The sequence below is a fragment of the Trachypithecus francoisi genome, unplaced genomic scaffold (assembly GCF_009764315.1).
Source record: "Trachypithecus francoisi isolate TF-2019V2 unplaced genomic scaffold, Tfra_2.0 Lachesis_group7, whole genome shotgun sequence".
Lineage (NCBI taxonomy): Eukaryota > Metazoa > Chordata > Mammalia > Primates > Cercopithecidae > Trachypithecus > Trachypithecus francoisi.
The window spans coordinates 55,641,036-55,667,827 of NW_022681472.1; the positions used below are offsets into that span (position 1 = coordinate 55,641,036).

Below are 26,792 nucleotides of genomic sequence, written 5' to 3' on the forward strand. Positions count from 1 at the left end.
ATTTTTTTTTTTTTTCCTGTAGAGACAGGGTCTTACCGAGTTGCCCGGGCTGATTTCAAACTCCTAGGCTCCAACAATCCTCCTGTCTCCACTTCCCAAAGTACTGGAATTATAGGAATTAGCCACGGCAACTGACCTCCACTGAGATTTCTATATGTCTCTGTAGGGATTTATACTCCAGTTACCATATCTCTTCCACCCTTGGTTGGTATGAGTGTCAAACCACAGGGCTGACTCACTGGCAGTCCAGAGAGTAGTTAAGCAAAGATGTATAATGATATATTCCTTTATCTCTGAAGTCATAGCATATATGGAGGGCCACACCTTAACAGGTATATAGCAGAAAATAATATTGAACTGTGGGTACAGTGTTCCTGAACATCCAGATTCATAGTATATTATTTTCTTGCCAGAAGTCCAATCCATTATTAAGAAATCTGATAATCAGAACTCTTACAACTTCACTGATTCTAGTAACAACATATAAGTTTCCACAGTGTTCTTTGAGCATGAGAGCGGTAAATAATGGCCAACATTTCTTTTTTTTTTTTTTTTTTTTTAAAATATACTTTAAGTTCTAGGGTACATGTGCATAACGTGCAGGTTTGTTACATATGTATACTTATGCCATGTTGCTATGTTGCACCCATCAACTCGTCAGCACCCATCAATTCATCATTTACATCAGGTATAACTCCCAATGCAATCCCTCCCCCCTCCCCCCTCCCCATGATAGGCCCCGGTGTGTGATGTTCCCCTTCCCGAGTCCAAGTGATCTCATTGTTCAGTTCCCACCTATGAGTGAGAACATGTGGTGTTTGGTTTTCTGTTCTTGTGATAGTTTGCTAAGAATGATGGTTTCCAGCTGTATCCATGTCCCTACAAAAAGGACACAAACTCATCCTTTTTTATGGCTTCATAGTATTCCATGGTGTATATGTGCCACATTTTCTTAATCCAGTCTGTCACAGATGGACATTTAGGTTGATTCCAAGTCTTTGCTATTGTGAATAGTGCTGCAATAAACATACGTGTGCATGGGTCTTTATAGCAGCATGATTTATAATCCTTTGGGTATATACCCAGTAGTGGGATGGCTGGGTCATATGGTACATCTAGTTCTAGATCCTTGAGGAATTGCCATACTGTTTTCCATAATAGTTGAACTAGTTTACAATCCCACCAACAGTGTAAAAGTATTCCTATTTCTCCACATCCTCTCCAACACCTGTTGTTTCCTGACTTTTTAATGATTGCCATTCTAACTGGTGTGAGATGGTATCTCACTGTGGTTTTGATTTGCATCTCTCTGATGGCCAGTGATGATGAGCATTTTTTCATGTGTCTGTTGGTTGTATGAATGTCTTCTTTTGAGAAATGTCTGTTCATATCCTTTGCCCACTTTTTGATGGGGTTGTTTGTTTTTTTCTTGTATATTTGTTTGAGTTCTTTGTAGATTCTGGATGTTAGCCCTTTGTCAGATGAGTAGGTTGCAAAAATGTTCTCCCATTCTGTAGGTTGCCTGTTCACTCTGATGGTAGTTTCTTTTGCTGTGCAGAAGCTCTTTAGTTTAATGAGATCCCATTTGTCAATTTTTGCTTTTGCTGCCGTTGCTTTTGGTGTTTTAGACATGAAGTCCTTGCCCATGCCTATGTCCTGAATGGTATTACCTAGGTTTTCTTCTAGGGTTTTTATGGTATTAGGTCTAACATTTAAGTCTCTAATCCATCTTGAATTAATCTTCGTATAAAGAGTAAGGAAAGGATCCAGTTTCAGCTTTCTCCTTATGGCTAGCCAATTTTCCCAACACCATTTATTAAATAGGGAATCCTTTCCCCATTTCTTGTTTCTCTCAGGTTTGTCAAAGATCAGATGGCTGTAGATGTGTGGTATTATTTCTGAGGACTCTGTTCTGTTCCATTGGTCTACATCTCTGTTTTGGTACCAGTACCATGCTGTTTTGGTTACTGCAGCCTTGTAGTATAGTTTGAAGTCAGGTAGCGTGACGCCTCCAGCTTTGTTCTTTTGACTTAGGATTGTCTTGGAGATGCGGGCTCTTTTTTGGTTCCATATGAACTTTAAAGCAGTTTTTTCCAATTCTGTGAAGAAACTCATTGGTAGCTTGATGGGGATGGCATTGAATCCATAAATAACCTTGGGCAGTATGGCCATTTTCACGATATTGATTCTTCCTATCCATGAGCATGGTATGTTCTTCCATTTGTTTGTGTCCTCTTTGATTTCACTGAGCAGTGGTTTGTAGTTCTCCTTGAAGAGGTCCTTTACATCCCTTGTAAGTTGGATTCCTAGGTATTTTATTCTCTTTGAAGCAATTGTGAATGGAAGTTCATTCATGATTTGGCTCTCTGTTTGTCTGTTACTGGTGAATAAGAATGCTTGTGATTTTTGCACATTAATTTTGTATCCTGAGACTTTGCTGAAGTTGCTTATCACCTTAAGGATATTTTGGGCTGAGACAATGAGGTTTTCTAAATATACAATCATGTCATCTGCAAAGAGGGACAATTTGACTTCTTCTTTTTGTAACTGAATACCCTTGATTTCTTTCTCTTGCCTGATTGCCCTAGCCAGAACTTCCAACACTATGTTGAATAGGAGTGGTGAGAGAGGGCATCCCTGTCTTGTGCCAGTTTTCAAAGGAATTTTTCCAGTTTTTGCCCATCAGTATGATATTGGCTGTGGGTTTGTCATAAATAGCTCTTATTATTTTGAGGTACGTTCCATCAATACCGAATTTATTGAGCGTTTTTAGCATGAAGGGCTGTTGAATTTTCAAAGCCTTTTCTGCATCTATTGAGATAATCATGTGGTTCTTGTCTTTGGTTCTGTTTATATGCTGAATTATGTTTATTGATTTGCGAATGTTGAACCAGCCTTGCATCCCAGGGATGAAGCCCACTTGATCATGGTGGATAAACTTTTTGATGTGCTGCTAAATCCAGTTTGCCAGTATTTTATTGAGGATATTTGCATCGATGTTCATCAGGGATATTGGTCGAAAATTCTCTTTTTTTGTTGTGTCTCTGCCAGGCTTTGGTATCAGGATAATGTTGGCCTCATAAAATGAGTTAGGGAGGATTCCCTCTTTTTCAATTGATTGGAATAGTTTCAGAAGGAATGGTACCAGCTCCTCTTTGTACCTCTGGTAGAATTAAGCTGTGAATCCATCTGGTCCTGGACTTTTTTTGGTAGGCTATTAATTATTGCCTCAATTTCAGAGCCTGCTATTGGTCTATTCAGGGATTCCACTTCTTCCTGGTTTAGTCTTGGAAGAGTGTAAGTGTCCAGGAAATTACCCATTTCTTCTAGATTTTCTAGTTGATTTGCATAGAGGTGTTTATAGTATTCTCTGATGGTAATTTGTATTTCTGTGGGGTCGGTGGTGATCTCCCCTTTATCATTTTTTATTGCGTTTATTTGATTCCTCTCTCTTTTCTTCTTTATTAGTCTTGCTAGCGGTCTGTCAATTTTGTTGATCTTTTCAAAAAACCAACTCCTGGATTCATTGATTTTTTGGAGGGTTTTTTGTGTCTCTATCTCCTTCAGTTCTGCTCTGATCTTAGTTATTTCTTGCCTTCTGCTAGCTTTTGAATGTGTTTGCTCTTGCCTCTCTAGTTCTTTTAATTGTGATGTTAGAGTGTCAATTTTAGATCTTTCCAGCTTTCTCTTGTGGGCATTTAGTGCTATAAATTTCCCTCTACACACTGCTTTAAATGTGTCCCAGAGATTCTGGTATGTTGTATCTTTGTTCTCATTGGTTTCACAGAACATCTTTATTTCTGCCTTCATTTCGTTATGTACCCAGTAGTCATTCAGGAGCAGGTTGTTCAGTTTCCATGTAGTTGAGCGGTTTTGATTGAGTTTCTTAATCCTGAGTTCTAGTTTGATTGCACTGTGGTCTGAGAGACAGTTTGTTATAATTTCTGTTCTTGTACATTTGCTGAGGAGTGCTTTACTTCCAATTATGTAGTCAATTTTGGAATAAGTGTGATGTGGTGCTGAGAAGAATGTATATTCTGTTGGTTTGGGGTGGAGAGTTCTATAGATGTCTATTAGGTCCGCTTGGTGCAGAGATGAGTTCAATTCCTGGATATCCTTGCTAACTTTCTGTCTCGTTGATCTGTCTAATGTTGACAGTGGAGTGTTGAAGTCTTATTATTGTATGGGAGTCTAAGTCTCTTTGTAAGTCTCTAAGGACTTGCTTTTTGAATCTGGGTGCTCCTGTATTGGGTGCATATATATTTAGGAGAGTTAGCTCTTCCTGTTGAATTGATCCCTTTACCATTATGTAATGGCCTTCTTTGTCTCTTTTGATCTTTGATGGTTTAAAGTCTGTTTTATCAGAGACTAGGATTGCAACCCCTGCTTTTTTTGTTCTCCATTTGCTTGGTAGATCTTTCTCCATCCCTTTATTTTGAGCCTATGTATGTCTCTGCATGTGAGATGGGTCTCCTGAATACAGCAGACTGATGGTTCTTGACTCTTTATCCAGTTTGCCAGTCTGTGTCTTTTAATTGGAGCATTTAGTCCATTAACATTTAGGGTTAATATTGTTATGTGTGACCTTGATCCAGCCATTATGATATTAACTGGTTATTTTGCTCGTTAGTTGATGCAGTTTCTTCCTAGCCTTGATGGTCTTTACATTTTGGCATGTTTTTGCAATGGCTGGTACCAGTTGTTCCTTTCCATGTTTAGGGCTTCCTTCAGGGTCCCTTGTAAGGCAGGCCTGGTGGTGACAAAATCTCTACGCATTTGCTTATCTGTAAAGGATTTTATTTCTCCTTCACTTATGAAACTTAGTTTGGCTGGATATGAAATTCTGGGTTGAAAATTCTTTTCTTTAAGAACGTTGAATATTGGCCCCCACTCTCTTCTGGCTTGTAGAGTTTCTGCCAAGAGATCTGCTCTTAGTCTGATGGGCTTCCCTTTGTGGGTAACCCGACCTTCCTGTCTGGCTGCCCTTAAGATTCTTTCCTTCATTTCAACTTTGGTGAATCTGGCAATTATGTGTCTTGGAGTTGCTCTTCTCGAGGAGTATCTTTGTGGCTTTCTCTATATTTCCTGAATTTGAATGTTGGCCTGAGCTACTAGGTTGGGGAAGTTCTCCTGGATGATATCCTGAAGAGTGTTTTCCAAGTTGGTTCCATTTTCCCCCTCACTTTCAGGCACCCCAATCAGACGTAGATTTGGTCTTTTTACATAATCCCATACTTCTTGCAGGCTTTGTTCATTTCTTTTTCTTCTTTTTTCTTTTGGTTTCTCTTCTCGCTTCATTTCATTCATTTGATCCTCAATCGCTGATACTCTTTCTTCCAGTTGATCGCGTCGGTTACTGAAGCTTGTGCATTTGTCACGTATTTCTCGTGTCATGGTTTTCATCTCTGTCATTTCGTTTATGACCTTCTCTGCATTAATTAGTCTAGCTGTCAATTCTTCCACTCTTTTTTCAAGATTTTTAGTTTCTTTGCGCTGGGTACGTAATTCCTCCTTTAGCTCTGAGAAGTTTGATGGACTGAAGCCTTCTTCTCTCATCTCGTCAAAGTCATTCTCTGACCAGCTTTGATCCGTTGCTGGCGATGGGCTGCGCTCCTTTGCAGGGGGAGATGCGCTCTTATTTTTTGAATTTCCAGCTTTTCTGCCCTGCTTTTTCCCCATCTTTGTGGTTTTATCTGTCTCTGGTCTTTGATGATGGTGACGTACTGATGGGGTTTTGGTATAGGTGTCCTTCCTGTTTGATAGTTTTCCTTCTAATAGTCAGGACCCTCAGCTGTAGGTCTGTTGGAGATTGCTTGAGGTCCACTCCAGACCCTGTTTGCCTGGGTATCAGCAGCAGAGGTTGCAGAAGATAGAATATTGCTGAACAGCGAGTGTACCTGTCTGATTCTTACTTTGGAAGCTTCCTCTCAGGGGTGTACTCCACCCTGTGAGGTGTGGGGTGTCAGTCTGCCCCTAGTGGGGGATGTCTCCCAGTTAGGCTACTCAGGGGTCAGGGACCCACTTGAGCAGGCAGTCTGTGCCTTCTCAGATCTCAACCTCTATGTTGGGAGATCCACTGCTCTCTTCTAAGCTGTCAGACAGAGTGGTTTGTGTCTGCAAAGGTTTCTGCTGCTTTTGTTGTTGTTGTTGTTAACTGTGCCCTGTCCCCAGAGGTGGAGTCTACAGAGACATGCAGGTTTCCTTGAGCTGCTGTGAGCTCCACCCAGTTCGAGCTTCCCAGGGGCTTTGTTTACCTTAAGCCTCAGCAATGGCGGGCACCCCTCCCCCAGCCTCGCTGCTGCCTTGCGGTTAGATCGCAGACTGCTGTGTTAGCAACGAGGGAGGCTCCGTGGGCGTGGGACCCTTCTGGCCAGGTATGGGATATATTCTCCTGGTGTGCCCGTTTGCTTAAAGCGCAGTATTGGGGTGGGAGTTACCCGATTTTCCAGGTGTTGTGTTTCTCAGTTCCCCTGGCTAGGAAAAGGGATTCCCTTCCCCCTTGCGCTTCCCAGGTGAGGTGATGCCTCGCCCTGCTTCAGCTCTCGCTGGTCAGGCTGCAGCAACTGACCAGCACTGGTTGTCCGGCACTCCCTAGAGAGATGACCCCAGTACCTCAGTTGAAAATGCAGAAATCACCCCTCTTCTGTGTCGCTCACGCTGGGAGTTGGAGACTGGAGCTGTTGCTATTCAGCCATCTTGCTCCGCCCGTCCTGGCTAACATTTCTTAAGATCTTACCATGTGGTATTAAATAAAATGCTTTGTCTTATTTAATCGTTACGAAAATTCATGAGGGTAGCTATGTTCTCATCCCCTTTTTACATATTTGGGAACTTCTGTTAGAAAAATTAATTTGGGGCCGGGCGCGGTGGCTCAAGCCTGTAATCCCAGCACTTTGGGAGGCCGAGACGGGCGGATCACGAGGTCAGGAGATCAAGACCATCCTAGCTAACATGGTGAAACCCCCGTCTCTACCAAAAATACAAAAACTAGCTGGGCGAGGTGGCGGGCGCCTGTAGTCCCAGCTACTCGGGAGGCTGAGGCAGGAGAATGGCATAAATCCGGGAGACCGAGCTTGCAGTGAGCTGAGATCTGGCCACTGCACTCCAGTCCGGGCGACAGAGCGAGACTCCGCCTCAAAAAAAAAAAAAATTAATTTGGGACTGGCACAGTGGGTCACACCTAGTATCCCAGCACTTTGGGAGGACTAAGTAGGAGGATTGCTTGAGCCCAGGAGTTCTAAACTAGCCTGGGCAACACAGGGAGACCCTGTCTCTACAAAAAAATACAAAAATTAGTCAGGCATGGTGACACATGGCTGTGGTCCCAGCTACTCGGGAGACTGAAGTGGGAGGATTGCTTGGGCCAGGGAGGTCAAGGCTTCAGTGAGCTGTGATCACGCCACTTCACCCCAGCTTGGGCAACAGGGTGAGACCTTGTCTCAGAAAAGAAAAAGAAAAATTAATTTTCCCAAGAAAATGTTAATGGAACTAGGATTTGAATCCCAATAGATCTGATCCAAAGTTCATGCTTTCAACTTCTATACTTCTTTGTGGAAAATCTTTCATGTGCCAGAGATGGTTTGAACCACCCAGTATGTGTACATTCATTCATTCATTCATTCATGAATTATTCATTCATTTATTCAGCAACTCTTTTTGAACATTTGCTGTATTCACTTTCCCAGGTGCTGTGAAAATTCAAAGCTTAGCCAAATGGAAATGATTCCCTCATGGAATGTGTCCACAAGAGAAGATGTCATGTACAGAAATAACTATAACATGAAGTATACAGTGATTAGCACTGTAAAAGACATTTCCATTTTAAAAAATTATTTGTGTTCAGAAAAGGGAAAGGATTTTTCCATCGGGGAGGTGAAAAGGCTGAGATAGGTGGTGGTCGATTTGGTTATTGATTGATGTGAAGGATTTAAACATGAGACAGTGAGAAAGTAAGGGGTATAGAGGTATTTCAGGCTGAGAGAAAATATAGGAACAATAACCCAGAAAAAAGAAGTTAGAGAAAATTATGTCATGGAAAACAAGAAAAAAGAAAATTTCAAGAAATGGTGGCTAAAAGTATAATGCCATGGATATGTCACTTAGCACTAACCAGAACGTGTGCTTCTATTTCATGACATTTGCCCTCTTTTGCATATCCATTTTGTTCTCCCCTCTTCCTTCCAGCATCTCATCATATATGGATGCTCAAGTCACTGTTTAAAGAAAAGAAACTTAATTATAGGTGGAGGTAATATTTATTTCAACATTTATTCCTGTTAAAAGATTGAGAATTACTTACTTAGGAAACAAAGGTTAAGGAGCAATCTAGGCCGGGCGCGGTGGCTCAAGCCTGTAATCCCAGCACTTTGGGAGGCCGAGACGGGCGGATCACGAGGTCAGGAGATCGAGACCCTCCTGGCTAATACAGTGAAACCCCGTCTCTACTAAAAATACAAAAACTAGCCGGGCGAGGTGGCGGGCGCCTGTAGTCCCAGCTACTCGGGAGGCTGAGGCAGGAGAATGGCGTAAACCCGGGAGGCGGAGCTTGCAGTGAGCTGAGATCCGGCCACTGCACTCCAGCCTGGGCGACAGAGCGAGACTCCGCCTCAAAAAAAAAAAAAAAAAAAAAAAAGGAGCAATCTATTCATTAAAGAAGCTTTTTTGAGATCCCATTATGTCCTCAAAAGTGTGTTAGGTGCTAGGAATATTTTTTTAAATCATGTGCCATTTCTGCCCTCAAGGATCTTAGAGTTTGCTAAAGGAGGCAAACATATAAATATGTAATTACAAAATATAGTGAGTCCTATGTTAGTGTACCTAGTTATAGACATGACACAGAGAGGCAGTGATCAGTTCTGAGGATGGTAATTAGGGAATGCTTCCAAAAAAGGAAACACATCTGAGCCACTCTTTTATTTTTCAAGACAAATAGAATTAACCCACATGTTCTTATCCTAAACAAAATACTTTAATGTGTCCTAGATGTCTTTTGTGTTAATATACAGAGATATTCTCTTTTTTTGCCCAGACTGGAGTGCAGTGGCACAATCTTGGCTCACGGCAACCTCCACCTCCTGGGTTTAAGCAATTCTCCTGTCTCAGCCTCCTGAGTAGCTGGGACTACAGGCACCTGCCACCACACTCAGCTAATTTTTGTATTTTTAGTAGAGACAGCGTTCCTCACCTTGTTGATCAGGCTGGTCTCGAACTCCTGACCTCAGGTGATCCACCACCTTGGCCTCCCAAAAGTGCTGGGATTACAGGCATGAGCCACCACGCCTGGCATAGAGATATTCTTTATTCATTTTAACAGTTGTGTAGAAATACATTCTATAGATCTGCATGTTACATGTAACCAATCTGTTGACAGATATTCGACTTGTTTCACCTTTTCTTATTAATAAACACGGTACTGAAGTACATACACACATGTATATACGTATATATGTGTGCACACACTCCTTGCTTTGGAATCTCTGTAAAACAAACTCTTAGAAGCGTACTTCCTAGGGAAAAAAAAAAGTTTTGGCTGGGCGTGGTGGCTCATGGTTGTAATCTTAGCACTTTGGGAGGTTGAAGCAGGTGGATCACCTGAGGTCAGGAGTTCGAGACCAGCCAGGCCAACATGGCGAAACCCCTTCTCTACTAAAAATACAAAAATTAGCCAGGCGTGATGGCACCTGCCTGTAATCCCAGCTACTCAGGAGGCTGAGGTAGAAGAATTGCTTGAACCCAGGGGGTGGAGGTTGCAGTGAGCCGAGATCGTGCCACTTCACTCCAGCCTGGGTGAAAAAGCAAAACTCTCTCTCAAAAACAAAGAAAAGTTGTTTTTTTTCATGCTTGTACGGTACTTAGACCTGTCAGTCTTCTTCAACTGAAAGGTTAGTAAATAAAATATTACATTATTGTTTTAATTTGAATCTCTTTGCGTATTGGTGAAGTTGAGTATCTTTTTATCTTTTTGTGTTTACCGGCTGGTTATATTTTTTCTTAATTGCTGTGAGGGTCTGGGATTTTACCCAGTGCAAGCTAGTAAGTTATCTTGTTAGTGTTTCATGGGTGCTGGCAGAAGGAATAAGACTGCTGGTCAGAAGCAAAGAACTCTATTGCTTGTGGCATGGCAAGCAGCATGAGCACCATGTTTTCATTGGTTCCCCTTGTTCCCAAGTCCCACAGGCGTGATGCAGAAGCACGGCCGGGGGATGTTCTGCTTGCAGTAGACATTTGGCACAGTTGAGGAACTTGTAAAATTGTCTTTTCTCTGTGATTATGTATTATTTTCTCATTGATTTGTAAGAGCTGTCTCCCATCAGAATGAATATTCCTTCACCTGTCATCAAATGTTACCTGTCTTATCCCAGTTTACTGTTTTAATTTTGATTTTGTCATGGGTTTCATGCCATACATACAAAAGTCTACCCTATTATAACATTTTTGAAATATTAGCATGTTTTTTTCTCTTACACTCTTACACTTTCACTTCTTAGCCTTCAGCAATTTTATCATTTTGGAGTTTACTTTTGTGTAAAGAATGATGTAGGGACCCCCTTGGTTTTACCAAGTGACTAGTCAGTTCTTGCAAACTTCATTTTCCATCTTTCTCCTACTTATTTGATGTGGCACCTTCGTTACCTTTTTTTTTTTTTTTTTTTGAGACACAGTCTTGCTCTGTTGCCCAGGCTGGAGTGCAGTCACTGGTGTGACCGCTGATCACTTCAACCTCTGCCTCCTGGGTTCAAGTAATTCCTCTGCCTCAGCTTCCCCCAGTAGCTGGGATTACAGGTGCATGCCACCACGCCCGGCCAACTAATTTTTGTATTTTTAGTAGAGACGGGGTTTCACCATGTTGGCCAGGCTGGTCTCAAACTCCTGACTTCAGGTGATCTGCCTGCCTCAGCCTCCCAAAGTGCTGGGATTACAGGCACGAGCCACTGTGCCTGGCTGGCACCTTCATTACATAGTAAGATTTTATCTGTACTTAGCCCTTTCTCTGCTATTGTATTCTTTTAATCTATTTGTATGTTACTACACTAGCCTTTTACTTATTATGGGTTTATAATACATTTAACACCTTGCAGAATTTGTTCTCCGTTATTACTTTTAAAATGTTGGCTGTTTTTATGTATTATTCTTGAATAATATTCTTTAAAAATAAACAGGATGAATATATAATAATATGAAAAGAAATCCTAAACTACTGTCTTTTATAACCTTATTCTCCTCTAAAGGTCTTAATGCTATAACTTTTATAAAGGTTTAATATGAATTTCAGCAAATATAAAAGCATAGTTTCTATTTGCAATTTCTAAATTTTATTTTTATTTTAACATAGGTTCCTTGTAGTTTGGAATACTGGGATGAACTCCAGAAGGTTTTTGTTGCATTTAGAGAATTTAGTCTGTCTGAAAGCAAAGTTTGTGAACTGCAGTTGCCGGATGTCAATCTTGTGAATGACCAGAAGACATTAGTATCTTCAGATCTTTGGAGAATTGTCTTGAACAGCAGTCAAAATGGAGCTGATGACCAAAGGTAATTCAGTGAAAGATGAGATGATAGTATTACACTGGGAAACAATGATCAAGTCATCTTTTCCTATCTAGTGACCCCTCACTTAACTGTAGCTCAGCTGTCTAGCAGCTGCATCTGTCTGAACAACAGATGAGAACCACAAAGAAAGACAAAATCTGATGTTTCAAAGTCTGTGTACTCAAAATCCTGTGTTTTTACTCATAATACAGCTCTGTGAGCCCTAAGAACCTGTTCCTTAAGTATAAAAAGAAAAAAATGCAAAAAAGCAAACTAAACTTCAAAATAGGAATACAGTCATACACACACCTCAACAGAAGCTTAATCACATCATAATCAATATGAGTAATGATTATCCTGGGGCATTAAAAGAAATGTTTAAAAAAAATTGAATTGTCTCCTTCTAAAAGGTAAATTTTAGAAATATTTTCATCTTAATTGGTTTTTTAAAACTTTAAAAGACAAGCCTCCCCTGGGCGACAAAGTCCAGCTCTCTCAAAAAAAAAAGAAAAACGACAAGCCTCCAGACACTAAGAAACTTGTGTACCTAACCAAAATAACTCATACCCAAAGGATTTTATACAGATAAAGTTTTATCCACCTATAAAGCTTCATTGGCAATAAAGAATCCCTAGAACTGGCTGGGCAAAGTGGCTCACAGTTGTAATCCCAGCACTTTGAGAGGCCAAGGCGAGTAGACTGCTTGAGCCCATGAGTTTGAGATCAGCCTGGGCAATGTGAAACCCCACCTCTATAAAAAAATACAAAACTAGCTGAGCGTGGTGGCACACAACTGTAGTTCCAGCTACTTGGGAAGCTGTTGGGGAAGGGATCTCTTGAGCCCCAGAGGGTGAGGCTGCAGTGAGCCGTGATCTCACCACTGCACTCCAGCCTGGGTGACAAAGCGAGACCCTGTCACACACACACACAAAATCACTAGACCAGATTATCCTCATTTCAGTTTTTGCCTACTTAACACATCCACTAATTTACAGTAGAGAAAAATAGCTTAAGTAATCTATTCTTCAGTACTTCTAGCTTACGCACACCTGCTAAGCCCCTTAGCTCATGCCCCCATAAAAGACAATAAACAAAGTAAACCACAACCAGTGGAACAGTTTTCTTGGATCAAATACTATCACGTGTACTGTGAGGCTATGCTGTTCATTGCTGTGGATGCCCTACGTGCCACTTCTCCTGATGGGCTGGCTTAGTGTTGTTATCTTATTCCTTTTATGTAATACCTTCTTCTTTCCCTGGAAACAACGTTCTGACAGTAACAGAAAAAAAACCATCCACCATTCCAGTACCTTGCAAATCAAATGTTTTTTCTTTTCTCTGTTACTGTTATTTTTGCCCGTATGTGTACATGCTTTTAGGAGGTTATAATCATAGCACACCACTTTGTATTCCAGTTCCTACTTTTTATTATAAATTATTGTGAATACTTTTTCTTTGGAAATATTTATTTTTATTAATATATGTTCACTGAAGAACGTTTGGAAAATAAAACAATACTGCCCATAATCACAAGGAGATAACTTCTGTTACATTTTGGTTTGTAGCCTCATAGTCTTTTTCATTGATTATTTTGTATGCTTGATAATGTGTTTTGTGTTTTATATTTCATATATTCTAGTTCTAGGTCATTTGGGCTCTTTAAAAATATTTACTTTCCTAACAGTTTAGTTAGTATTATAGAATTACTGAAAATATATTAGAAGTAGTGTTTTAATTTTACCTGCATATAGTTCAGCAATAAAAAGAACACCCATCCTGTGATGAATTATTTCATGGATGGAAAGATTGCCTTTTCTAAGTTTAGGTTATCTCAGAAATACCAGGAAATCTCAGAAAACAGAGCTATGGATAACTAAATTGATTTTTTTAAATCTGAGTTTTATTAATAGTATCAAGTTAGAAATGACTTCTTGATTCTAATTGTGAAGTAATGCATTTCCATCATCGAAAGAAGCATTATAGAGAACGTTAATATCTCTGAATCTGAAACATTTATAAAAATTACTTTCGTGGTAAGCTTAGCAGTATAGAAATGTGGAGCCTTTAGGAAACAGAAATTTAGGTAGACAATCAAATTCAGGCAATTTTTCACCAAGCGTCTGACATTGTAATCACAGATCTTTGTCCTCACCAGGGATTTTCACCTTACCTAATGTTTCACAATGGATCTCACTTTAAATTGTTTGAGATTAATCATTTTTCAGGTAGAAATTGATATTAATGAAATTAAATTAGAAGAGTTGGTTTGAAAGTCAACATAATAAAACAATATTAAGGATTATATTTGTTTCATCCAGTTTCTAGCAAGAAAAGAGTAATGATTTGATAATATGTCAATGTTTCATGCAGACAGAAAGCTTTTACAGTTAGCCTCAGTATATTCTGTCACATGAGAAATCTAAATCTGGACAAAAACTGGTACTTTTATTATTAGAGATTGTCTTATAAGGGATGGTCTCAGTGGTTTGAGAAGGATTTACATCAGACTATTGGACATTACTGAAAGAAAGGTCACAAAAATACATCCCATGAAGCCTAATTTAAAAAGAGGAGCCTCTTGCCTGTAATTGAGATGCAGTTTTAATGTTCCTGTGGTAATGGCATCACTCTAAATATGTAAATAGAGGTAGTATTTAATAGAGATAGAAGACCTCTATTCCACCTTTTTTTTTTTTTTTTTTGAGACGAAGTCTTGCTCTGTCACCCAGGCTGGAGTGCAGTGGCGCGATCTTGGCTTACTGCAAGCTCCACCTCCCAGGTTCACACCATTCTCCTGCCTCAGCCTCCCGAGTAGCTGGGATTACAGGTGCCTGCCACCACGCTTGGCTAATTTTTTTGTATTTTTTTTTTAGTACAGATGGGATTTCACTGTGTTAGCCAAAATGGTCTCGATTCCCTGACCTCGTGATCCACCTGCCTCGGCCTCCCAAACTGCTGGGATTACAGGCGTGAGCCACCGCACCCGGCCTATTACACCTTTCAAGGTGGAAGACCTAGGTTTAAGGCCTGGCTCCATCACCATTATGCTATTTGGTGTTGAGAGATTGATTTCTAAACTGAGACTTTAAGGAATGAATAGGCGCTAACCAGTTCAATGGATGACAGGGAGCCACCGGTACAAATGACTGAAGACAAAAAAGAGTCAATAATGGACTGGGCTCAGTGGCTAACATCTATAGTCCCTGGACTTTGGGAGGCTGAGGTAGGAAGATGGCTTGAGCCCAGGAGTTCAAGACCAGACTGGGCAGTATTAGTGAGACTTTTGTCTCCACAAAAAAAATGTAAAAATTAGCCAAGCATAACGGTGCATGCCTGTAGTCCCAGCTGATCAGGAGGCCAAGGTGGGAGGATTGCTTGAGCCCAGGAGGCAGAGGTTGCAGGGAGCCAAGATCACACCACTGTACTCCAGCCTGGGTGACAAAGTGAGACCTTGTCTCAAAAAATAAAAAATGAGTCATTAGTTAGGTTCTTATATCTTTAACTAATGGTTTGCTTGATCATATTATGGTTTTTGGGAGGGAGCATTTGAATTAAATGTTGACCTTTATAGTAGTGACCTTTGAAAGCCTTCCCCTTCTATTTGCTGTACACTGGACTAGAGGCAAGGGATGCAGCCTCTGGAGCCCTGGTCATGCTATCCATTTCAGCTGTTTATCTTACTCCCATCACGTATGTATTTGTCCACACCCATTGCCTGTTTCCAAAGCCTAAGTAAACCTCCTATCAGTCAGGTTCTGACAGGAAACAGGTGGCTACTCAGACTGGGTGACTGGGGAGAGTTTAATGAACTACAAAAGTGTGGGCTAGGAACCCTGGGAAACTGTCCCAGTCTTAGGCCAAAAGAAGCCAAGTGATAGAGCCATTATCAAAACTCTAACTCAGAGTTGATGTTTGTAGCTATGTTTGGTAGAGGAACACAGCTAATGTACAGAGATCTGGCTACAAAGGAACCGGGAAAATACATACCCTTACCTCACTCCCCTTCTGCCTTCTAAGTCACCTTGTGGGTACCTCCCACTGACTGAATCCAAGGATAAGCCGGAGGACAAAGTAGCTTGTTGGTGCAGCCCAGAAAGCTCCCTTCTGGAGGCAAAGAAGAAGATGGGGAATGGTAGAAGGTGGGTCAAAAGAGCAAACAGAAGACATCCAGCAAGCACACACTCTTATTTGCAATTGGCAGCTTCTTACCAGGTGACTAGCCCTGGGAGGAACAAAAGGGAAAAGGAGTCGTGAGCCCTACTCTCTTGGGCCACACTGGCAGGTTCCCTGGGTTTGAAATCAATCAGGTGTCTTCTGATGGATCAGAAGAACTTTTTACTTTATTTATTCCCTCTTACCTTCACCCCTAAAGAGCTAATTCCAGAAATACTTATTTTGGCTGTGGAAAGTCACACAAATTACAGACATTTATCATATAACACAATAGTAACTGCAGATCTCAATATGTATGTCTGGTTAATTCTGTATAAGTTGTTTGATGATAATGTTAAATTCTTGATCTGTGCCAAGGCTTTGGTACTTTCCTGTCCATGTTTCACAGTCATCTTCTCACAATATTAAAGCACGTGAGAGCGGATTGCTTATAAGGACTTTTTATTTCTACCCCCAAAATGCTGACTTATGACAGAAGGCATCTTGGAAAGAGAAATGGCTTAAGGGTGTATGGCTCTTTGTTCATGTGATAAAAATTAAACCTCTGGTGAGTTGTATGGAGTGCTTCCATCTTTGGATGTGCTTTTTAATATATATATATATATTTTTTTTTCTTCCTACTCCCTTAATATCTCATTAAAGAAATCACTGTCCACTCATATTTTGGAATCTTTGAGACAGTGATCCACAGCCTGTGTGTGTATGAGTGTGTGAGTGTGAAGAACTCCTTTTCATTTCCCAAAGCCTTGATTCTTGTATATAAGGCAGTGGAGGAATCAGAGAAAGCACAATGATGGATAAGTCCCTGAATCATTTCTTTTCTATCTGCTGGTTGAACTCTCTCCTCCCAAAAAGTGACAGTGGCCTTCTAGATATTGTTTCTCTCCATTTGGCTACTTGGGTCTGCACTTTTAGATGTATCTAGATTTTTGGGTAACTTGTTTAGTGTTATAAGCCATTTATACATAAATCTTGACGTTTGGAACTGCTTTGTCACCTGTGTTTCTAGTTACACGCTTGTATAATCCAGGATTTATCCAGAAAATTTTTTCCTTTACCCTTCCCTAGGGCTAAAGCTGAGTTCTTGTCTTCTCTTCCTTGAGTGGAAGGAATACTTACATTTTTCCCCAGGTTTGCTTTTGAGGCCCATCGCTATTTTCTTTTAGTTGGTGATTGAGCTCTGTATACGAAGTCCTCCAGGGAATTGGCCTTTGCCATATAGTCCTTCTTGCATACACCATCCCCAAAGTACTCAGGTGCTGCTCAGGTCTCAGAGTTCTTGGATGATGGTGCTTATGAGCTCTCTATTTTGTGTTGCCTACTCTGTGAACCTTAGGAGATTACGCTTCCTTTTTTTTTTTTTTTTTTTAAGTTAGATTTAAAGGAGTGTTTTACCTGAAGGCTCATTTAAGGTTATTTTTCAAACTACAAATTGGAGCACATTCATGGATTATGAAATAGCTGGTTACAACTGGAATTTTTAAAATAACATAAAATAAAATAGAAAACAGTTTGAAAAAGACAAATATTATATGATTCTACTTATATGAGATCCTAAGAGTAGTCAAATTCATAAAGAGTATAGTGGTGGCTGCCAGGGGGTGTGGGGAGGGAAGGATGGGGAGTGAGGGTTTAATGGACATGGAGTTTCAGCTTGGGAAAATCAAAAAGTTCTAGAGATGCATGGTGGTGATGGTTGCACAACAGTGTGAATGTACTTAATGTCACTGAACTGTACACTTTAAAATGGTTAAAATGATAAATTTTATGCTATATATGTTAATATATTATCACAATAAAAAATAGTGTGTGTCATATTTTCAGAAAACCTTTTCCCCTGTTTTATATGTGTATACTGGATTACAATAAAAGTGTGCTCGTTATTTTGAGTTAGGGTTAAGACATTTGAAAAACAACCATTGTAAGGAGTGGAAGAAACACAGTGCAACAGGCACACACATCCTCCTGCATCCTCTCTCACCCATTCAGCACTCTCCTGGGATGGACAGAGCAGTGTTCATGCAGTGGGTAGGGGAGAATTTATGTGAACCAACGTTGAGAGACAGTGCCCCATTGAGATGAATGCCAATATGCTGTTGTGAGATCCCTCTTAGGAAGCTAAAGAGAATCAATTAACATTAACCTATGTAGCCAGATGGTACCTTGTCTTGCCAACAAGAAAAAGAAGAATGGATTTTTTTCATCATTTTTTTTAATCGAATGGTAGACATCATGCTAAGTAGTTTATATGCAGTAACTCATGTAATATTTGAAAAAGGTAGGTCTAATTTCTGTCCTCATTTTATAAATGAAAAATACTGAGATTTAGCCAAGTGAAATAACTTGCCTAATACTACAATATAAATTATAGCAGTGTATAGATTTCATTCTGGGTTCTCCTACCTTGGTCATTCTCTGCTTAATCTCACAATCATGGTGGAAAGCAAGGAGGAGCAAGTCACGTCTTAATCTCTATGCTATATTATATTACACTATAAAATCTTTATTACCATAAAGGGATCCTTACAGAAGTGACATTCAGGGCTGGATCTTTAGGGATTGTGCCTGGGTCCCCACAGTGCCATTAAGATAGGATCAGTCTACATCTAGATGTACTGGGCACTCCTTGTTTAAATAATTGATCCCCTCTATAGGTCACTCAGGACAGTTGGTAAGTAATTCTTTGGCTAAAATGAAGGTATAAATAAAACACCTGCCATCCTTCTCACTGTCTAGAATGCTTCCACTGTTCTAAAATAACACTTAAATAACCCTCTGAATAAATTACTGAATCATGAATTGTGTTTATTACTATTTGAGAGGTCTTGCTTCCAGGAGCTATTTTCCAGCATGTTAAAAGTGAAGAGCACCAGATAATTCTGTGAACACTGCCATTGGCCATGAATTTGACCTGTTTTGAAAGTCTTTTGGGAAAAGCGGAAGTATTGAAATACAAATACTATAAGTTGTGAGATTTTTTTACTTTTCTTTTTCTGCTTATTATACATCTGATGTTTGACCTTTTGAGATCTGAATCAGATTAAAGTCCACTGTTGTACCTAATTAGGGAAATTATACAAATGTAGCTGCTGCAAGTCTCTAGCAGAGTCATCACTCATATTTATGACTATTTAGTCGTATTGTACTTAGATCATTTTAATCCTTAGGTAAAAGATAAACACATACATGCTACTTTTACAGTATATAATGGTGATTTAAGTTAAGAATATCAAAAACTATAAATGTGCTACTGTAAAATAGAGTTAAAGTATATTCAAATTACATTTACCACATTATGTGTTTAAGAAGTGTGTGATTTTGTTGACTCCGGTTTTTAAGTAAAAGTTTTGATTTTTGCATACAGATTAACCTAGTAACCATTTTAGTCAGGATTTCAAGATTGAAGGAGTATTGCTGACTAGAGTAGTGGTACTAGCACTAATGCTTACTGGAGTATGATTTTATGATTCAGGAGCTACTGTATATACCTAAAAATATGTCTTACCATTGCTTTGTGCATTTAATTTAGGAAAAGTGAAGAATCAACCAATTTGTTACAAGTAAAGATTGTATTAGATACTCATGATGTTTTAGCAAACTTTTGCAATAAATTATAATATTTGCCACTCTCAGGAGTTAGAAAAATAAATCTTGGAAAATATCAGAGTGTCAAAAACTGTAATTGGCCAGAAAAATGCTTCAGATAAACCCCTCAGACTGTGTACCCATTTTTAAAAACTGGTCCCATAGAACTCTTGCCTGGATTTTTAGTAATATTTTGACTAACATTGTGCCCTATTTCTAAAAACTTACATGAGTAGTATAAGGGAAAGAGTTCAAATGCATAAAATACATGTACAACTAATATATCTTCCTCTTTCTGAATAAATACAAGTTTTAATTTTATCTTGCCAATGAAATCTTTTGTTAACTCTACAAATTCCTAGAAAGTTACTTGGATTACTGTGCCCATTATAGATGTTTTAAGAATATACTTAGCTGTGTTTTTGTGCATAGTCAATAACCTAGTGCTCCAAAGTCTGTTTTCTTTGTCTGCAATGGAGATTTACTAGCATTGCAGTAAATGCTTACACCACATAACTAAACTCTTTGAGGTTAAACAACTCAGTAAACATGTTGGAATGCTCCTAGCTTTCATTTTCACCAGCCTGTTTCACAACCTCTTTCAAAACCCAATGGAAGATTCACACCTCTGAAAATCCCACATGATTCACCCATGCCATTAAGTTCCTCTTGTGTTTCCACTCTGGCAGCACTTCCCGCTTGCCTATTCCTGGGGGTTGGTTCTGTTTGGTAATTTTTGTAAATGTCTACGTACTGAGTATCACCAGTTAGACTGTGAGTTCTTTGAAAATCAAGGATTTCTTTCTTTAGTGTTTCCCGTCACAATTCTTCCTAGGACACTGTAAATCACATTGCTTGTCCTTAGGCTCCTCATGGATTTGGGAGCCAGGCTGTGATAGCTACAGAGCATATTTCAGCATGAAAAGAAGGGAGTGAAAGACAGTGAGTAGTGGGGAAAGGGTAACATCGATTCAGTGATCTACAGTTAACAGGACAACATCAATTCGGTGATCCACAATTAACAGGATTGTTGTTCTCCTCCAACAATCCCAAATTCCCAGATTTTGTGCTCCTGTTAGTATTAATGCAATCTAGGCAGCATGCTTCCTATGCACAGCAGCAGCCACCATGTGCAGACATCTTCCCTTCTATGGATACCTTCACTATTCATTTTAATCAGATTTAACTCGTTTTAATCAGATTTAACTCATGTAAGCTGGGAGTTGTGGCTCACGCCTGTAACCCCAGCACTTTGGGAGGCCAAGGTGGGTGGATCACTTGGGGTCAGGAGTTCGAGACCAGCCTGATCAACATGGTGAAACCCCATCTCTACTAAAAATACAAAACTTAGCTGGGCGTGGTGGCAAGCGTCTGCAATCCCAGCTACTCGGGAGGCTGAGGCAGGAGAATCACTTGAACCTGGGAGGCAGAGGTTGCAGTGAGTCAAGATTGTGCCACTGCACTCCAGCCTGGCCTGGACAACAAAACGAGACTCCGTCTCAAAAAAAAAATAAAGATTTAACTTGTATAAAATAGTGTTAAGAGGATGGGCAAGAGAGGACCCATGCATTGTAATTGTCCATGGGACCCTAATTCTTCTGGACAAGGTCATAACTTTTATGGCATCCATTACAGTAGGGAGTGAGTGCTTAATGAAGAATATTGATTGATCCCTATGGGAATATGGGTATGGACAATCTGGAGAAGTAAAACAAAAGTGAAATATTTGGCCAGGCGCAGTGGCTCACGCCTGTAATCCCAGCACTTTGGGAGGCCAAGGCGAGCGGATCACGAGGTCAGGAGACCGAGACCATCCTGACTAATACGGTGAAACCCCGTCTCTACTAAAAATACAAAAAATTAGCTGGGAGTGGTGGCGGGTGCCTTTAGTCCCAGCTACTCGGGATGCTGAGGCAGGAGAATGCTGTGAATCTGGAAGGCAGAGCTTGCAGTGAGCCTAGATTGCGCCACTACACTCCAGCCTGGGCGACAAAGTGAGATTCCGTCTTAAAAAAAAAAAAGAAAAAAAAAAGTGAAATATTTATGGTGACACTGAAGCATTGTGTTTTTGAGTGGCAGAGTCACAATCTGAACTGCATTGATCTTAATAACAGAACGAATGGCCCATAAGTTTTGTGAGATGTGGATGGAAGCAAATTGATTTGGAGATAGATCAGCATGAGTTGGCATTTGAGGAATCCTTTGAAAGTTTTCTGTGAAGAATTCATAGAGAATAATCAATGTGATTCCAGGCTAGAATGTAGTGCATGACAGCCTTGACCTGCTGTGCTTAAGCAATTCTCCCACCTCAACCACTGAGTAGCTGGGACTGCAGGTGCATACCACCACATCCAGCTAATTTTCTGTAGAGATGAGGTCTCACTGTGTTACCCAGGCTGGTCTCGAACTCCTGAGCTGAAGTGATCCTGCTACCTCGGCCTCCCAAAGTACAAGGATAACAAGCATGAGCCACTGCACCCAGCCAAAAACGAACTTAGATTTTAAAAATAACTAATTTACTTGAGAAAATAGAGAAGATTTGATAAAATATTGACTATAGAATTTTCAGTATTAGTTTTAGAAATCCTTATAAAAAGACATTTCACTCATGTAATATTGGGCAATTTTGGTTATTGAACTTCTTTTATGACTTCTTTCCCATAGCTCTACAAGTGAGTCTGGTTCTCAAAGCACTTGTGATCCACTTGTGACTCCAACAGCCTTGGCTGCCTGTACCAGAGTTGACTCCTGCTTTACCCCATGGTTTGTCCCATCCCTTTGCGTTTCCTTCCAGTTTGCTCACCTGGAATTTCATCTTTGTCATCATCTTGACCAACTAGGCACAGGTACTCTTTACTTTAGCATCAGAATAACATCCATTTAATACTTACCATTTTCTCTTGAGTGCTTTCAGAACAGAAGTCATCAGTCTTAGATAACATATCTTCAGGAAGTATAAAGCGAGCAGTGGCAAAGTTATCCTGGGGTTGACTTGGCAACACAGGCATAACCTTTACTTCTGAACCAGCTTATGAACCTATTATATAAATTATCAATGGTATTGAGCTGACATGTTTTTGAATGCTACCTAATGAGAATTTTTCAAGGAAGTTAGTTTTACTATAATTCCAATTATGATCTTGTATTAGTTAATTTTTCACGCTGCTGATAAAGACATACATGAGATTTGGAAGAAAAAGAGATTTAATGGATTTACAGTTCCACATGGCTGAGGAGACCTCACAATCAGGGTGGAAGGCAAGGAGGAGCAGGTCACATCTTACATGGATGGCAGCAGGCAAAGAGAGCTTGTGCAGGGAAACTCCAGTTTTTATATAACCATCAGATCTCGTGAGACTTATTCACTATCAGGAGAACAGTGCAGGAAAGACCTGCCCCACTGATTCAATTGTCTCCCACCGGGTCCTTCTCACAACATGTGGGAATTCAAGATGAGATTTGTGTGGGGACACAACCAAACCATATCAGATCTCTTTGAAAGAAATATGTCTGTTCTTGTTCAGCATCCTGAGTCATTACATTAGTAGCAAATAGATTCCAAAAATACTTGGTATTGCCTGATTTCAAAAGCATGAGCACCTTCCACAAAAGACAGGCACAGTCTCAAATTAATTTAAAGGGGTACCATTTTTACAAGTTTAGAAGGAAGTTTAAATTTTCCCACACACCAAAAGTGGCCTTTTATAAGTTTACTATTGTTATTTGAACAATTATTTCTCAATCTTTATGTTCTGTACCAAACCTTTTCTAGGTGATACATTTTGATTCATGTATTAGGTTTTTAACCTACATGTAATGAAGGGAGGAGGAGAAAATCAGATTAAAACCAAACATAGCTGGCCGGGCATGGTGACTCACGCCTGTAATCCCAACACTTTGGGAGGCCGAGGCGGGTGGATCACGATGTCAGGAGATCGAGACCTTGTCTCTACTAAAAATACAAAAAAATGAGCCAGGCATGGTGGCACGTGCCTGTAATCTCAGCTACTAGGGAGGCTGAAGCAGGAGAATCACTTGAACCCGGGAGGCAGAGGTTGCAATGAGCCAAGATCACACCACTGTACTCCAACCTGGGCGACAGAGCAAGACTCCATCTCAAAAAAAAAAAAAAAAAAAAACAGCTGCTGTTAAGCATCTTGCCTTTTCAGCAAAAATGGAGTTTAACCTGCTTTCTCTAACTCTCTTTGAGTCATATGTTTGTTTTGGTTTTTGAGATTCAATTGGTAGATACAGAGCAGTTCTATAAAATTCTCTTTAGATGGATACCTGCTTTTCAGTTAATTTATTTGCTTCTGTGATCAATTTTTTGTGAAAGTAAGTTTTGGACGATATATATTTAAGAGGCCTAATGGAACAAAACAGTTTTGTTTTCAGATATCAAATGGGAATCCAAAGATTATAATATCTTCAAGAAATAATTTGAATTTATTAAACACCTAAAACTAATTTCAATAATCAAAAAGTGAATAGTTTGAATGTCATTTCACCCATTATTTTCACAAAGTATTGGCTCATCTTAATTGCTGTCTTTCTTGTTTGTTTTCTCAACAGCTGCACCACAGTACCTACAGCCATTTGTTTCTGATAGAAATATGCCATCTGAACTAGAATACATGATTGTTTCCTTCAGAGAACCACACATATATCTTCGACAGTGGAATAATGGTTCTGTCTGTCAGGAGATCCAGTTCTCAGCTCAAGCAGACTGTAAACTTCTAGAGTGCAGAAATGTCACTATGCAAAGTATGGTGAAACCGTTCAGCATCTTCGGGCAGATGGCAGTTTCCAGCGATGTAGTAGAAAAGCTGCTTGACTGCACCGTGATAGTTGATTCTGTATTTGTAAACGTTGGACAGCATGTAGTCCATTCTCTAAACACTGCAATACAAGCTTGGCAACAGGTATGCACATTCCATAACAGTTTACAATTTAGTCACATATGATCTTTTATTAGGTTCTGTATGCTATCACTTCTGATAATAAGTTAAACACAAACAAAAATGTGAGAGAATGAAGAATTTGATGGGCACCATTATACTTGAGGCCTTCTCTGTTTTGGCAAAGTGATACATGTTATTTTTGAAACACTGGAGAATATGGGTTCTCTACACATGCATTGGAGATCATGCCCACATTTTTGTGACTAATGTACCACATCTGTGTGGAAAGTAACATATTCCCAGAAATTTTTTCCAAGTATTGTGGCTTTAGTTTGCCAAAGCTTCAACTTAGCTATGTATCAAATTGTCTAAGTGACCATTGCAGAAATAAAGAACCTGTGTGACCCTTTCTGATGATAAGTATTCCATCTTTTCAAACCAACAAACAAACAAAAAGCAGTGAAATGAAATATGTGAGTACAGTACAGTCTTAGTTTTTTCCTCTACTCTCATTCTGACTTTCTGATTCGCTAAAAAGTACTGGATAATGGATTTTTTGAATCAATTAGAGAGCCTTGATTATTTTAATAATTGTTTAACTTTTATTTCTTATCAGAGATAAACCAAACTAAAAAAAGGGATGAAGTATAAGTCTATGATAAGTGGCATATTTAAAATGGGAAACCTGTCCATGTCTGCTAGCACCAAAGTAACTTCACAGAATATTTGGATGATAATAAGTTCAGTGATTTAAGAACAAATCACTTCTGTTTCCCTTACTGATTTTAGTGTTATATTGTATTTCCATCAAGTTTGTGTTGCTATTTAAGCTGAGACTTTTCCCCACATTTTGTATATGTTACACACATTTGTGTGAAGCTGGCTCCCCAAGAGAAATGGTCCTTCATCCCCCACTGACCTCCTTTTGGGATGGAGCAGTTAAAGGGAAGAGGAGCTTTTGTTCTTTAACTTAAGAATTTGTATGGGAATAAATGTTTTTCTTTATATGCATGAAGACCTATACAAGACCAAGGAATTAATTACCTAACATGGCACTACAATAGCAAAGGGAAAGAAGATAACACATCTGTTTTATATTTTAAAAATCTTTTTTAAGGGCATTCCATGGTTTTCTTGTTGCAAAGGACATGCGTAAAATAAGAGCTAGTGTGATCTAAATCTTTGCAGCTGGTTCAAATAGCCATGTGAAAAAAACCTCTATGGATCCAATTTCTGTTTTTTGGTCATATTTTGAACAATGCATTTAATAAAAAACAAACCTAGAAAATATAAAAGAATCATTGATAGAACATTTAAACCCAGGATATTTTTGTCTTGGTATCAGAGCCATTATAAGGGGACTCATGTGTAGCAACTACTGCAAAATGGCCTTCAGAAATACCAGTTTCCTCCCAGGGTAAAAATACTCTCTTAGACACAGCTATACATATAAATAAAATATGGTGCATAAATATTTAAATGTTTTAAACCACATCAGAGTGTGAATGACTGACTGGCTAACATAGTGCCTTGAAGGAATATTCTGAGTTTTTTTTAATGGAATTGTATATTTGATTAAGTAGAGCCATATGTCACGTAGCATATTGCTGACAGGTACATTCTATGAATAGTTGGTTCTGATTTATACAGGGATTTGGCAACGTTAACATGAGCCACAAGAGGATATACTTCTGTAATTGTTGCTGTAATTTTCTTGTTTCCTCTCATGTCAAGGGTACTTGCCACCAAGTTTTAATGTGGTAGGCACCTAACCCTGTGTATTCTAAAGTAAATATGAACGTGCACTGCTTTGAAATTATAGGACATTTGACATTGAAATGGGCTTACAAAGGGTTATTAAGTTCATAGTTTCTAAGATGTTCTGAATGTGGTTTATCCCCTTTTGAAGGGGAAGTTTAGTTTCCCAAACTTGGATTTTATTGTGTGTATACTGCTCACATACAGTATAATTGCTACCAGTGAAAAATATGAATTTAATAAGCAAGCAAAGTGATTTTAGTTCTCCACATACTTTTTATTGGATTCATATTGGAGACAAGTCATTTTTCCCCAGTGTGGATGGACCAGACAGTTGAAGCATGAAACAATTTGGCCTTCCACCTTTAGGTCATGAGTTCAAGATTAACAGAAGCCTTCATCAGTGTCTGATTTCTCTGGCTATAGATTTTCTTTTCTCTTTTATAAATGATGACTGTTTTGTGAAAACAGATTAAGGATCCAAAATGCCACTTGCAATCTGTTTTATATTTCTATGTCACTTTCCCAGATTTGGACAAAATAGTATTAAAAGGGTTTTTTTCTTAAGGTTACACTTATGTGTCTTCTCTTACACCAAAATGGTATCATTGTTTAATTGCAAATGCTTGTATGACACTCCATGAAACTTAAATGTGGATAAGCCATCTTTTAATTACAATTCCAAGTGAGCATTCTGAGGCCTAACATCTATGATATGACGTCAAATACATAGGAACTTTTTAATATTATAACAGAATTTAAAACATTCCAAGAAATGCTTAAACTTATTACAGTTATAATGAACTCTACAGATGAAGGAGCAGTAGAGAAATAGTTCCCTGAGGACTT

General features: G+C 39.3%; 1 protein-coding gene across 6 annotated transcripts in view; it reads left to right on the top strand.

Annotated features, from left to right (window-relative positions):
• The window catches only part of VPS13B (vacuolar protein sorting 13 homolog B), an 869,883-nt gene that overhangs the window by 739,907 nt on the left and 103,184 nt on the right, over positions 1-26,792 (top strand). For all 6 annotated transcript variants that reach the window (XM_033202375.1, XM_033202376.1, XM_033202379.1 and 3 more), the window contains exons 40-42: positions 11,333-11,529; positions 21,949-22,130; positions 23,857-24,206. In XM_033202375.1, coding sequence (XP_033058266.1) covers positions 11,333-11,529; positions 21,949-22,130; positions 23,857-24,206 — 729 coding nt within the window. The remainder of the gene's footprint in view (positions 1-11,332; positions 11,530-21,948; positions 22,131-23,856; positions 24,207-26,792) is intronic.